General features: G+C 42.9%; 1 protein-coding gene and 1 pseudogene across 4 annotated transcripts; both read right to left on the bottom strand.

Moving 5' to 3' along the window:
- Positions 1-302: 302 nt before the first annotated feature.
- Positions 303-8747, bottom strand: NGDN (neuroguidin). 3 transcript variants are annotated; one of them, NM_001266254.1, is given in 11 exon segments: positions 319-469; positions 913-970; positions 1117-1273; positions 2064-2232; positions 2323-2446; positions 2697-2749; positions 2833-2917; positions 3167-3304; positions 7306-7377; positions 8184-8243; positions 8559-8594. In NM_001266254.1, coding segments are annotated over 11 exon segments (948 nt in total). In that variant the 5' UTR covers positions 8571-8594; the 3' UTR covers positions 319-449.
- Positions 8748-12721: 3974 nt separating this feature from the next.
- On the bottom strand, positions 12722-13135 carry LOC714120 (large ribosomal subunit protein eL31 pseudogene; annotated as a pseudogene). The gene has a single exon (XR_001446150.3). The product of XR_001446150.3 is annotated as a large ribosomal subunit protein eL31 pseudogene (transcript).
- Between the last annotated feature and the right edge of the window lie 802 nt (positions 13136-13937).

Raw genomic sequence — 13937 nt, 5'->3', positions numbered from 1 at the left:
TGGTGGCCAGCCCAGATAACACCAATAAAACCTAAAACTCATGTATTAATATCTCAACCTGTATTGCATTGTAACAAATCATACAGGAAGTTGAGGCAACATGGGTTGGAAGAGTTATTATACCACCCTCGTCTCTCAGTATTTTCCAATTTTTGGTTTCTGGGAAAAATATACTATCAAAGAAAACAATATAAATGTTTTACACTTCCAAAAAATCTTTCCCTTTTCACCAACCACTCACCAAAAATATCCCACACCCAACGACTCCAGTCACATAACACATGTGAAAAAAGGGGCTTTAATTCATAAGTAAAATCAGTTTTATTAGTAAGGTTCTTTCCACATGTCCAATGCAAACAATTAATGAATTCCACGGAAAACAACCTATATACAATGAAATTAGAAGTATCTCAGGATGACAAAAAGTATACAAATACGTACACCCATAATCACCGCCGCCTCCGAAAACCTGAAAGAAAGGGAAACCAAGAATGAGGCAAAGGACTGTTGGAAAAGCTAAAGGGACAGGAAAAGAGGACATCTAGAGAGAAGGGCTCACAGGGGTGGGGTCTCCTAGGCAGTACTCTGAATATCTTCCCAGGACAAAAGATGAGAAGTAGGAATAAATTGAAATGGGATAACGGTTCCTTCAAGTGACACTTTATCAGTTCTATTTAGGGAAGCCTGAACAGGAGCTGTGGGACCTTAGAGGTGGAATCCAGAAATTCATTTTGTGAATGATGCTGATTTCCAGCTTAGGAAAGAAAAAATAAAAGCCCACCTAAGGAGATTATTGTCCAGTAGGAAGAGATACTACAAGGGTTGGTGAGACCCAGAATGGCAAATCCAGAGAGTCTCAATTTGTACTCCCCACCTTGCACCTGATCACCTAAGTCCTAGCAGTTCACTGACCTTTTTTCTTCCGACCTTTCTTAGGTATCTTCTTCCGCTTCTTAATAGGATTCTGATCCTGGAGACAGATGGAGAAGTGAAGGAATGGCACTGTGCTTTTGAGAGCCAGCATCCCTTCCCCAGTTTCTCATGGTAATAAGCCCCACATACATTTGGCTGAAAGCATGAAAGTCACATCCTACTACAACCGTATCTCCACCTCACCTCATCAAGATGAGAAGTTCCCCCTGTCAAAGCACTGATGTCACTGAAGTGCGTAAGGGAATGAAGTTGTGAGCTCATGACATTTGCTCGTTTTCGTCGTCCTTTCTCTCGCTTACTGATGCTCAAACGCACCATCATGCTCTCCTCATAGTTAATCCTGCCAGAGAAAGCCAGTTTCCAGCAGGCTCAGACCATGGAGATGGAAAGCTCCAGCCCAGAACCTGGCCCAAGTATTTACTCATCCCTTGTTCAGGGAGTTCTCAAGAAGTTTCACAGCACATCAACATATTGATTTAGTAAGGACATATTGAATGCTCAATACTGAGCTTCCTCAATGAAATGTGCTCTGTGCTAAAACTTCCCTCATGCTAGATATGAATCCATAGCCTATCCATAATACTATTTAAAATATTATACCAACATTTTTTTTTATTTCAGCTCTATAAATGGGTTTCCCTAAATGTGTCCATTCATGCAAATCCATCAACTGTAAAGACTGCACCTGAGCAAAGTTGATGAGCCTGTATTCAATTACACTGCTTTTCTACTTTCCTTCCCTGAACCTATCTGGCACTCACAATGTCACTATAAAAACCTACCTTTATTGCTTTCTGCACAAAAGTGAGAGCTGTGACAGTGAAACACAGAATTTTAAAGTTGTACTATGTGGAACTGCATATATTCCTCTCTATACTGCTTTTTTTCCCCCTCAAATCTCATGTCGAATTGCAATGTACTACTTTTGCTTTGAACAGTTGGGATAAAAATCTTCCTAGTTCCTATCCTGTACTCCAAACTCCTGATTCTTAGAAACTATCATCCCAAATTTTTCACTCCATTTTCTATATAACATCAATTCTCTTGGTACCAAACTCAGTCACATTAGTCTAAAGCATGAGGACAGGACTCTAGAGTGTAGAAATAATTTCTAACGCAAGGGCTCAGACCTGTGTTGGTCCTCCTGACTCTGGCGAGTAACATGGGGATGCCGAGCATCACGGATTTCCTCTGGAGCATCTGAGTACTGCTCCTTAAGTTCACGAATGACAGAGCTACTCAATGCCCGTCTCTTGGCTCGTTCTAGACGCTTCTTCTCCCGCTCAGCTTCTGTTTCATCTACATGATGAAAATAAGCAGGGGTTATCCAAGAACAGAGAAAAGAAGAGAAACAATTCATACTGAGGAGGCAGCAGCCAAAGTTCATACCATAATGTACTGGAACCAAGCGTGGAGGAACATATTTCTTAGACACTCCTTTCACAGATTTCTTCCCTGAAGCCTCAGACTGGCCATCTTCTACTTCATCTTCCTCCTCATCCTCAGAGCTCAACTATAAAAGAAATAATGTCTGCAAACTTAGGAAACATTCATAAGATAAGTGAGAAAAAAACCCAAAGCTGGAGTACCCTGGGGAGGTGGGAATATAAAAAAAGAGAAAAGGAAATCTCATACTCAGCATTCTAACACACAAGTTGGAAAGTCAAGTCCTAAGAGAATCCCAGGGGATCCAGGATCACCACGAGGCTCACCTAGGTATAGATGCCTCAGAAAAAAATCAGGAGAATAATACAACCCCTTACCTTGCTCATCATATTGCTGGGATGAGGCTTAAAACGAAGTGGGTCATTCTCACCTGAAATAAATAACCCAAAGAATTTTACAAAATTTGTAACTTTCTGATGGTCCCCACAACTTCATGGTGGTCTCCTCACTTACTAAGGCTGCCGGTCACTGCAGTCTTGACCAGTTTGTCAATTTGATACTTCAGTTTTTGGTCCAAGGGACGAAGTTTTTCCAAAACCTACAACATGGTAGTTAAACAGGATTACATTTCCTTCCCAAAATGAAGCACACACCAGAGTCCCTATATTAAGATGCCACATAAGGCACCTAAAATAAGTACAAAGTAGAGCAAATGAACAGAAAAACACTTTTTTAAATTTGGTTTCCTTAAACATGAAAAGACTCACTTAAATGAGAGCTACTATGTGACAGCCTTGGAGCTCAAGATTTAGAAACTTAAAACCCCAAGACACCAAATGCTTCATACCGTGCGAATCTCCACCAGTCTCAAAATTCCATCATGTCCCTGAAGAGACCCTCCTGAGGCTTTGTCCAGAATGAGGTGGGTCAAATCCATAAGGTACATGAGCAGCAGCTGGTCTTTCACTTCCAAGAAGCTGAGACCCTGAGTTGAACAAAAGAGAAAGAGATTCAGATTTGGTTTTAGCCAAAGAACCAGGATGAAAGCCTAGGGTAAACAGGATATTTCTCCAAGTTCAAGATTTTCCCAATCAGTTCATATTAGATATCTGGAGTAGTCTCAAGAAGTAGCTGTGCCTAAGATGGCCAATGAGAAAGTTACGCTAATACAAGAGAAACAACGCTCAGAGAATTAATAGAAGACAATGAGAAGAGGAAAATCGATAAACTACCCCTCCAAAAAGACTATAACAGGGTTTCTCAATCTCAGAGCTATTGACGTTTGGCGCCAGAACATTTTTTGTTGAGGGCTGTCCTAGGCATTGTAGGTTTTCAGCAGTATCCTTGGCCTTTCCCCATGCATGGCCCCTCCAAGCTGCAGCAGAAAAAAATGTCTCCACACACTGCCAAATTTTAAATTAATTTAATCAAGGTAATTACTAATTCCCCCCCATACAATGGAATTACATGACACAGGTAAAAACAACGATTTACATACAATCACATCGAATTAAATCCATGTCAGCACAAGTTGCAGAAAGTATAATATGACTTCAATTGTGAAAGTGTGTGTGTGGGGGGGATATGATGAATACATTTTATACACATAGAAAAATGTCTACAAGACAACACACAAGTAACTGCTACCCCTAGAGTGAGATGAGGAAAAGGAAATAGTGTACTGTAGACTGAAAAAGTGTTGCGTATATTATTCTCATAATTTTAAAAATCTCAAAAAAAAAAATACCACAGTGGTTATCTCAGAGTGGTGATTATACTGATTTTTCATTTTTTTCTTTGGGCTTTTATGTATCTTCCAAACTTCACAGCCCTAAGAAAACCTGTTTCAGAGACATTAAATACTTTGGCCAAGATAACACAGTAATACAAGTAGAGCTAAGATTCAAACTCAATCTGACTCCAACACTTAATCCCTGAATGTCTTTAAGCCAACATGCTAAGCTCTTGAGATCAACACTACCGTGGTATAGAAGGAGAGCAAAGGATTGAGAGTCCACAAGCTGAGTTTAAGTTCTGAATTAGGTATTCGGTAGTCAAACACTGAGTAAGTCACTTAACCTTGTGACTTCAGTCTTTTTTTTTTTTTTTTTTTTTTTTTTGAGATGAAGTCTCACTCTGTTGCCCAGGCTGGAGTGCTGTGGCACTGTCTCAGCTCATTGCAACCTCCACCTCCCAGGTTCAAGTGATTCTCCTGCCTCAGCATCCTAAGTAGCTGGAATTACAGGTGCCTGCCACCATGCCTGGCTAATTTTTTGTATTTGTAGTAGAGACGGGGTTTCACCATGAATGGCCAGGCTGGTCTCGAACTCCTGACCTCATGATCCAGCCGCCTCAGGCTCCCAAAGCGCTGGGATTACAGCCGTGACCCACTGCGCCAGGCCAACCTCAGTCTTATCAGTAAAATATGTATGATATGTCCTTCCTGCCACAAAGAACAACCATGAGGCTCAAACAAGATAATGTGAAAGTACTTTGTAATCTATAAAGCACCTAGTAAAACTCTTTGGTCAAAAAGATAAGTTAATATGTATTTGTTCAATAAACAAACAAATATATAGTGATATAAGAAGGATGCTGGCAACTCATCCATCTCCAAAAGGCACTGAAATGGTTCAAAGCATGGTACCCAAGGCCAGGTATGGCGGCTCACACCTGCAATCCTAGCAATTTGGGATGCCGAGGCAGGTGGATCACCTGAGGTCAGGAGTTCGAGACCAGCCTGGCTAACGTAGTAAAACCTTGTCTCTACTAAAAACACAAAATTAGCCATGAGTAGTGGCGGGCACCTGTAATCCCAGCTACTCGGGAGGCTGAGGCAGGAGAATCACTTGAACCCAGGAGGCAGAGGTTGCAGTGAGCCAGGATCATGCCACTGCACTCCAGCCTGTGTGACAAAGGGAGACTCCATCTCAAAAAAACAAAACAAAAAAGCATGATACCCAGGACAAAAACAGGTAAGAATTTGAGAAGCAGGCTCTTCCGATATGCTTGGGCATTGTCAAATTCAAACTGAGCTACAAGCATATGAGAGAAAAACAAAGACTTAAATTTTTTAAAATAAAAATGGACAATAAGAACATAAGTGAATGATAAAGGCAAGAAGGGAATATATTTTGAATGCTGTTAGTTATCTTTCTGTAAGCACAAATTTGCTGTAACTCCTGTGCTTAAAACTCCTTCAGTGATTCTTATTACAATGATTTTCATACTTGTGTTTACCCATAGAATATTTGGCTTAAATATCTTAGGACAAAAGCTCAATATGTAAAAACAGATAATACCAGAGTTTTCCAGTTAAGCAGGGATGAGAGGTCCAGAGTTGTTGTTCTACAGTGCCCCCAACCAGTAATCCCTGAGAAGGTTCTACCAGACCTTAATTTGAAAACTACATATTTCAATTGTTGTTGTTTTGTTTTTTTTCAGATGGAACCTTGCTCTGTCACCCAGGCTGGAGTGCAGTGGCGTGATCTTGGCTCACTGCAACCTCTACCTCCTGAGTTCAAGCGATTCTCCTGCCTCAGCCTCCCAAGTAACTGGGATTACAGACAGGCACATGCCCCCATGCCTGGCTAATTTTTGTATTTTTAGTGAAGATGGGGTTTTGCCATGTTGGCCAGGCTGGTCTCGAACTCCTGACCTCAGATGATCTATCCGCCACAATCTCCTAAAGTGCTGGAATTATAGGTGTGAGCTACCTTTTTTTCTTAGCCAGGCCCCTTTTTTTTTTTTTTTTAAGACAGTCTCACTCTGTTGCCCAGGCTGGAGTGCGCTGGTGCAATTGTGGCTGATGGCAGCCTCGACCTCCTGGGCTCAAGCGATCCATTCACCTCAGCCTCCCGAGTAGCTGGGACTATGGGCACACGCCACTGCACCCAGCTAATTTTTTATTTTTTTGTAGAGACAGGTCTCACCACGTTGCTCAGGCTGGTCTCAAACCCATGGGCTCAAGCAATCCTCCCACTTTGGCCCCCCGAAGTGCTGCGATTACAGGCGCATATTTCAATTTTAAGATGCACATTGTTTTCATATTTTAACATCTCTGAAATCAGGATGCATGTTTCAGTCACTGGCATCTTGGTATTATGTCATGAGGAATTTTTTTTTTTTTTTTTTTTTTTTGAGACAGGGTCTTGCTCTGTCACCCAGGCTGAATGCAGTGGCACAACCACAGCTCACTGCAGCCTCAACCTCCCAGGCTCAAGCAATCCTCTGGCCTCAGCATCCCGAGTGGCTGGGACTACAGGCACATGCCAGCATGTATGGCTAATTTTTAACTTTTGTAGAGACAGGGTCTCACTGTGTTACCCAGGTTGGTCCCGAGCTCCTGAGCTCAAGCAATCCTCCAGCCTCAGCCTCCTGAAGTGCTGGAATTACAGGCATGAGCCACCAGGCCCAGCCTGTTACATTTTTTCTTAATATACACAATAAGTGATATGTCCCAATTAATAAGTGTCTTAGATTAGATGAAATCTGAGAGTAACTCCTCATTTGGCCTACAATGATCTTCAGAGTGACTACTTTTCCAGTCTTATTTCCTACCCCCACCACACATAACACAGAAAGTACATCCTATCACAAAAACGGCTTCCTCCTTTCCCATAATATCACATACTTTCAGGCCTTTGTGCATTTGCACATGTTCCTTCTTTCTGTCCCTCCTGTTTATTCCTCAAAATCCTATCACCTCCTCTGGGAAGCCTGTCCTGAATCCCTCTGCTCTTCTGGCAGTTAATTAATCCCTCTCTTTGGCTGGAGACTCCTCATAACTCTGTAATGTGATTGCTACTATTAATACTTACGTCTATTGCTTTGCTTTGTCTTCCCACTAGACTTCAGCACAGAAACTGAATCGTATTTATGTTTGAAGCTCGAGCACTTAGGATATATAAGACACAATAAACATACAATGAAAGAACTACTGAGAACGTTAAGTCAGGGGATGCTTACTGTTTGTGTACATCTTACCTTTTCTGTAGGATAGGCACCAGCTTGAACTTTTTGTGTCAGTGATTGCACTTGTGCCGTTATAGCCATCACCTGAAATTAGCCCAAATGAAACAACGGACTAGACTATATCAAATCATGTCTGCAAACTGTGAAGAGCAAAAGCTAAACAATGCCACCTAAAAATCACCTGAAACACTGTCTAAAGTATAGTACTATCTTCTCACTTCTGGGAAAGTATAGGAGAGATGGTCCTTCAAAAAGTAAAAAAAACAAAAACTTTCCATTTCTTAAAGAAGAGACCATCTTTTACTGAACCATAGGGAGGAGAAAAGAACTGGGACAGTAGTGACTGGAGGACTGTAATTTTGTTTGTACTGGCTGAACTTACAATACATAAAACTACAAAACTCCCCGACTTATGTCTTAATTTCCACTTTACAAGGGTGCAAAAGCAATATGCATTCGGTAGAAACCGTCCTGTTCTCTCGTGATGCTGGGCAGCGGCATCAAGCCAAAATTTTGACTTATGAGATTTTCGTATTACAATGGGTTTATCAGGCCATAACCTCCATCGTTAAGTCAAGAAGCCTCTGTATTTAAGTGTGTATTACCTGGGCACCCAACGGGCAAATCATGTTACCATTCCAAGCACTGGTTTCCTTAGCTATATGAATAAGGGAAAACTATTCAAATAATTTCTTTTTGGCGTTTCTTGTATTCCCTTGGGTGCAGAATCAATTACTTAGAACTCTGGCCTGGAAAGGTTTTCATTACATCACTTTACTCTTACGGTTTTTGGGAGCATTCATGTATCTCAATCACCAAAGTTTTGAAGTGAAGTACATAAAGTCAAGGCCAATCCATGACTAATTTATTCCAGAGGCGACACTACTCACTTGCTCCTGGAGATTTTTCAGAAGTGTCACGGCACTTGGCAGGTCTGACTCCAGCACCCCCTACAGAAGGGAGAGGAGGAGTAAAGAAAAGTCATTCTTTCCTCAGGATTATAAGAAGGCGGAACGTCTAGGTTGGGAAACTGCCCTCTCTCCGTCTGACACCCCAGACTCGGGGCCTTCACACTCCTCTTCACAGACTCGCCCTAAAGCCAGCCCCTTGAGTTACTGGACAGGAACAGTAACTCTAGGGAGGCCGCCTCCCTGAAGCAACTTTCATCACCACCCTTCCCTGGTACCAACAGTTTGCCTCCAGCCGCTGAAGGGAAAGGAAAACTCCACAATAGCTACGAGAGGAAGAAACCACATCAAACTCACCGGCGCCGCCATCTTCGCAAAGCCCACCCCTTCCGGTTCCGTACTTCCTGAGCGCTAAGGGCGTCTTGATAGATTTGATAGACAACTGCCGCTTGCAAACCTAAGCCAATACGAATAAGGCCTCTCTCACTTCCGCCCTCAACGGGATAAACGAGAGGAGGAGTCTGATCTGGCCAATGGAATAAAGGAACTGGCTAAATTCGTCAGACTCAGCGATGTCAGGACCAAAAAAAAAAAAAGCACTTGGCAAAGAGCGTGTGATTGGTAGACTGAGTAAAATGATTGACGGCAAGCCAATAAGAGATAGGCAAATAGTTGATTGACAGTTGGAAGGACCAATAGAAAAAAGGAATTAGCAGCGCGAACTTAGCGCTTATTGGCTCCCGTCTGCCGCAGAACCCAGAGTCTTTTTTCACGGCACTTTTCTTGTAGTGCCTGAACAGGCCGCTAGGTGACGGGCCTCGGCTTCGCTTTGCGGTGTCGACGTTGCGGAGCCGCCATTGCTGGCTGCTCATCCAACGGCCACCGCGCCAAATTCCTCACAGACCCGGTGGCCCTGGAATCGATTCTGTAACAATACTCCTTGTGTGACCGTGGACAAGTCACTCGGTCTCTGAGCCTTCTTCATCTGTAAATAAGAGAGCGGGGCCAGAGAAGCCCAGAGCCAGAGTTTAGAAACTGACTGCGAGGACACCTACTCTCTTGATGTGCACCGTGGGGCGCTGAGAAACGGCCCCGACACTCTTCGCTCCTACCAGTTGGGGACATGAAAAGAATGTTTTACAAGTTGGGGAACCGTTCATATTTACATGACTTACCCCGGTCACCCAGGTCTTCAGCAGCAGAACTTGGTTCAGACTCGAGCAGTGCATGTTTCAATATGACCTGCCTCACCATTACCCAATGCTTTCAGATGTGTTCACTCACTCTGGTTTTTCACAGGCTGGTGAAGTAGATTGGACGGATATTCATTGTTCCCATCACATGCCTTAGGAAATAAAGCACTGAAAGGGTGAATGATAGTGTATAATTTTTGTTCACAACCGTCTAGCAGAGCTGGGTCTAGAAATCAGATCTTCCTGACTTGAAGCTGCTTTTGTTTTTTTTGTTTTGTTTTGTTTTGTTTTTTTTTTTTTGAGACGGAGTCTCGCTGTGTCTCCCAGGCTGGAGTGCAGTGGCGTGATCTCGGCTCACTGCAAGCTCCGCCTCCCGGGTTCACGCCATTCTCCTGCCTCAGCCTCCCAAGTAGCTGAGACTACAGGCGCCCGCCACCACGCCCGGCTAGTTTTTTGTATTTTTAGTAGAGACGGGGTTTCACCATGTTAGCCAGGATAGTCTCGATCTCCTGACCTCGTGATCCACCCGCCTCGGCCTCCCAAAGTGCTGGGATTACAGGCTTGAGCCACCGCGCCCGGCTAAAGCTGCTTTTGGAATTAAGAATAACACCCGTATCTGGGCAGCTGGGGTGAGGAAATCCTGGTATCTAGGTCTTGCTGGAATCAAGAAAGCAGGAGGGCGTTCAGTCCCCACTCCTCTGACATTTATTTGCTGCTTCAGGCCTAGTGTGGAAGCTCAGGATGCTGTTGCAGCATACTTAGTCAATTATCCAGTAGCTTTTGTAATGTTTTATCAAGATTTGTATTATGAAAAGTTTCTGTTTCTACATAAATTTTCGGACCTGTCTAGTTAAATCAGCAATAAACTTTTTGGGGAACTTGAAATTTAGTTTGTTCATATGCTTTATGACATCAATGAGAAAACAAATTGCACTGCCATATTTTGGTCTTGATTTTTTTTTCTTTTTTTTTTTTGAGACGGAGTCTTGTACTGTCGCCCGGGCTGGAGTGCAGTGTCACAATCTCGAATCTCGGCTCACTGCAACTTCCGCCTCCCTGTTCAAGCGATTCTCCTGCCTCAGCCTCCTGAGTAGCTGGAATTAGAGGCACCCGTCACCATGCCCAGCTCATTTTTTGTATTTTTAGTGGAGACGGAGTTTCACTATGTTGACCAGGCTGGTCTCAAACTCCTGACCTTGCCATCTGCCTGCCTCGGCCTCCCAAAGTGCTAGGATTACAGGCATGAGCCTCCACTCCCAGCCTTAATTATTAAAATAATTGTCCACCAGGAACGGTGACTTAAGCCTGTAGTCCCAGCTACTCTGGAGGCTGAGGCAGGAGAATCACTTGAGCCCATGTGTTCAAGGCAGCATTGAGCCATGATCATGCCACTGCACTCCAGCCTGGGTGATGGAGCAAGACCCTATCTCTAAAAAAAAAAAGGTGACAGAGGGGGACCTCATCTCTAAAAATCTAAAATATTTGTCAACTATAGGGGCAGAAAAGTGTGATACCTTTCCTCACCCATCATAAGGGTCATAGAATACACTCCTATAACAAAAGACAAGTTAACAAGAAAAAAGTTCGGTGAATTTATTTAAAGTTTTACCTGACACAGGAGCCTTCAGAAATGAAGATTCAAAGACCCAGGGAAAACTGTCCATTTTTATGGTTAGGTTTGGTGAAGAATGGACAGTGAGTAGAAATGTGACAGGACAAAAAGAGTATGATCTGACAGAAATAGACTGGGGGGGGAAACCCAGCAAGGCCTGTCTGTTCAGATTTTTCTTAGCCTCTCTAGATAACAATCCTTTTGGGTATAGGGAATGTGAAAGGAAAATAACTTGGGACCACAGTTCACTATGCCAAAAGAAAAAAATTAAATTCAACGCAGTCATGCAAGCAACTGCCTTTGCTTTTGTTCCTAAGTGGATAGCTACAGATAAAATGTTAAATATCTCTACAAGGATCTACTGTGTGTTCACCTTATCTTGTGTGCCAATTTACTGAGCCTGAAACAAATACCAATTGACTATTCCCCTACCTGCTCCCTTTCTCTTGCAACATGTGGATTAGTGTACCCTCCCTTTTTCCCCTCCAGCTTACTTTTCCCCTTTTAATAGTGAAGCCCTGAAAGTCACCTTTGGAAAAAGGCACAAGCCTCACTCCCAGACACGTCCTTAATCTTGGCAAAATAAACTTCTAAATTGATTGAGACCTGTTTCAGATACTTTCTGGTTTACAGGGAGGACCCCTCCAAAATGAGGATTTATGACTATCAAATGAGGAAGTCAGAGAATATTTTTTATGGTTAGCTCTCAGCAGAAAGGTGAGAGAAATTTAGAGTAGAATTTTTGTTTTATGGCAGGTTTGGGGGACAGAGGTTACAGTTTTTTTTGTTGTTTTGTTTTTGTTTTTAAGATGGAGTCTCGCTCTGTCACCCAGGATGGAGTGCAGTGGCGTGATCTCGGCTCACTGCAACCTCTGCCTCCTGGGTTCAAGCAATTCTTCTGCCCCAATCTCCTGAGTAGCTGGGACTACAGGCTTGTGCCACCATGCCCAGCCAATTTTTGTATTTTTAGTAGAGATGAGGTTTCACCATATTGGCCAGGCTGGTCTCGAACTCCTGACCTTGTGATCCACCAGCCTTGGCCTCCCTAAGTGCTGGGATTACAGGCATAAGCCACCGGGTCCGGCCTTTGTTTTTGTTTTTTAGACGGATTCTTGCTCTGTTGCTGAGGCTGGAGTGACTGGAGTGCAATGGCACGATCTCGGCCCACTGCAGCCTCCACCTCCCAGTTTCAAGCAATTCTCCTGCCTCAGCCTCCCAAGTAGCTGAGATTACAGGCATCCATCATGATGCCCGGCTAATTCTTGTATTTTTAGTAGAGATGGAATTTCATCATGTTGGCCAGGCTGGTCTCAAGTGGCCTCAAGTGATCTGCCCACCTCGGCCTCCCAAAGTGCTGAGATTACAGGTGTGAGCCACCAGGCCCAGCCGAAATTCTAGTTTCTGTGGCTTGCCTTGGAGCAGAAGGAAGGGCAGCAGACAGGAGGGCAGGAGAAGGTCAGAGAAAGACTTTGCTTCTGAGGCTGCTTCTAAGGCCTTCCAATCTCCTTTAGTTCAAAGTGCTTAGCATGCCAAAGTGCCATACTCTGGAGTATCGTTTTCTGAGCCCTGACACAACCATTCTTTTTGTTACAAGATAATCTTGGAGCTAACAGTACAATAAATCTTTGTAAAGCTCTTCTACCACTCAACCAACAAGCATTGGCAAAGAATACAAGATCATTAATTTTATTGTCTTCTATTTCTTTTTCTTTTTTTTTTTTTAGATGAACTTAAATGGCTTTATGGGATGGAGAACTTACTTTTGAAAGTGGTAACAGGTACATAGGTAACCAAAGTATAGAACTTATTTGGTGAATCTTCATCCTCATTACGTTTTCTGGACAGCCGCACACGGATTCGGTATGGGACATTCCTTATTCCTTTGGGCCAGACAGCTTTGTTGAGCCTTGTATCAATGCGCACATCTGGAGTTCCCATCTCCTTCATGGCAAATTTCCGAATCTCTTTGAGTGCCCGAGGGGCACGCTTCTTGAAGCCCACTCCATGGATGCACTTGTGAATGTTGATGGTGTATTCTCGGGTCACCACCTTGTTGATGGCAGAACGGCCCTTTTTCTTCTCGCCACCCTTCTTTGCGGGAGCCATTCTGCCGGGTTCAAGTTGGAAAGGAAGCTTGTCTTCTATTTCTATCAACAGTTTCATAAACAGGCAATCGTCCATAATATTTCAAGTATACACTGAGAAAAATTGTTAACATCTATACTGAGATTTAATACACATACCATACAATTCACTATTTAAAGGATACAGTTCAGTGGGGTTGGGCATGGTGGCTTGCACCTGTAATCCCAGCACTTTGGGAGGCTGAGGCAGGAGGATCACTTGAGGCCTGGAGTTTGACACCAGCCTGGGGAGCATAGTGAAGAAACCTGCCTCTACAAAAAAAAAAAAAAAAATTGTTTTGATTTAAAAAATCATAAAATTCAGTGGTTTTTAGTATATTCACAGAGTTGTGCAAATATAACCATAATAATTTTAGAATGTTTTTACAATGTTCTAAAAAAAACCCAGTACCCATTAGTAGTCACTCCCCTTTTTTTCCCCAACCCTCTAAACCTCAGCTCTAGACAACCACTAATCAGCTTTGTATCCCTGTAGCTTTGTCTATTCTGAACATATCCTTAATGTGGAATTATGCAATGTTAGTCTTTTGTGACTGGCTGCTTTCACTTAGCATAATGTTGTCAAGGTATCCATATTGTAGTGTATATCACTACTTTATTCCTTTTTACTGCTGAATAACATTTCATTGTATGGATATACTACATTTTATTTATCCATTCATCAGCTGATGGACATTTCGGTTGTTTCCACGTTCTGGTTAAGTAGTGCTGCTATAAACATTTATAGCTAAATTCCTATGGGACCATATGTTTTCATTTCTTTTGGGCTTACATCTAGGAGTAGAGT

The sequence above is a fragment of the Macaca mulatta genome, chromosome 7 (assembly GCF_049350105.2).
Source record: "Macaca mulatta isolate MMU2019108-1 chromosome 7, T2T-MMU8v2.0, whole genome shotgun sequence".
Classification (NCBI taxonomy): domain Eukaryota; kingdom Metazoa; phylum Chordata; class Mammalia; order Primates; family Cercopithecidae; genus Macaca; species Macaca mulatta.
This window is presented reverse-complemented; position numbering and strand designations above follow the sequence as displayed.

Excerpts from the sequence above, each read along its gene's own strand:
- NGDN (XM_077938434.1), bottom strand. Across the intron at positions 2,233-2,322 it reads CTTGGTTCCAGTACATTATG|ATGAAACAGAAGCTGAGCGG; the intron begins GTATGAACTTTG and ends TTCATCATGTAG. Across the intron at positions 470-912 it reads GAAAGGTCGGAAGAAAAAAG|GTTTTCGGAGGCGGCGGTGA; the intron begins GTCAGTGAACTG and ends CCTTTCTTTCAG.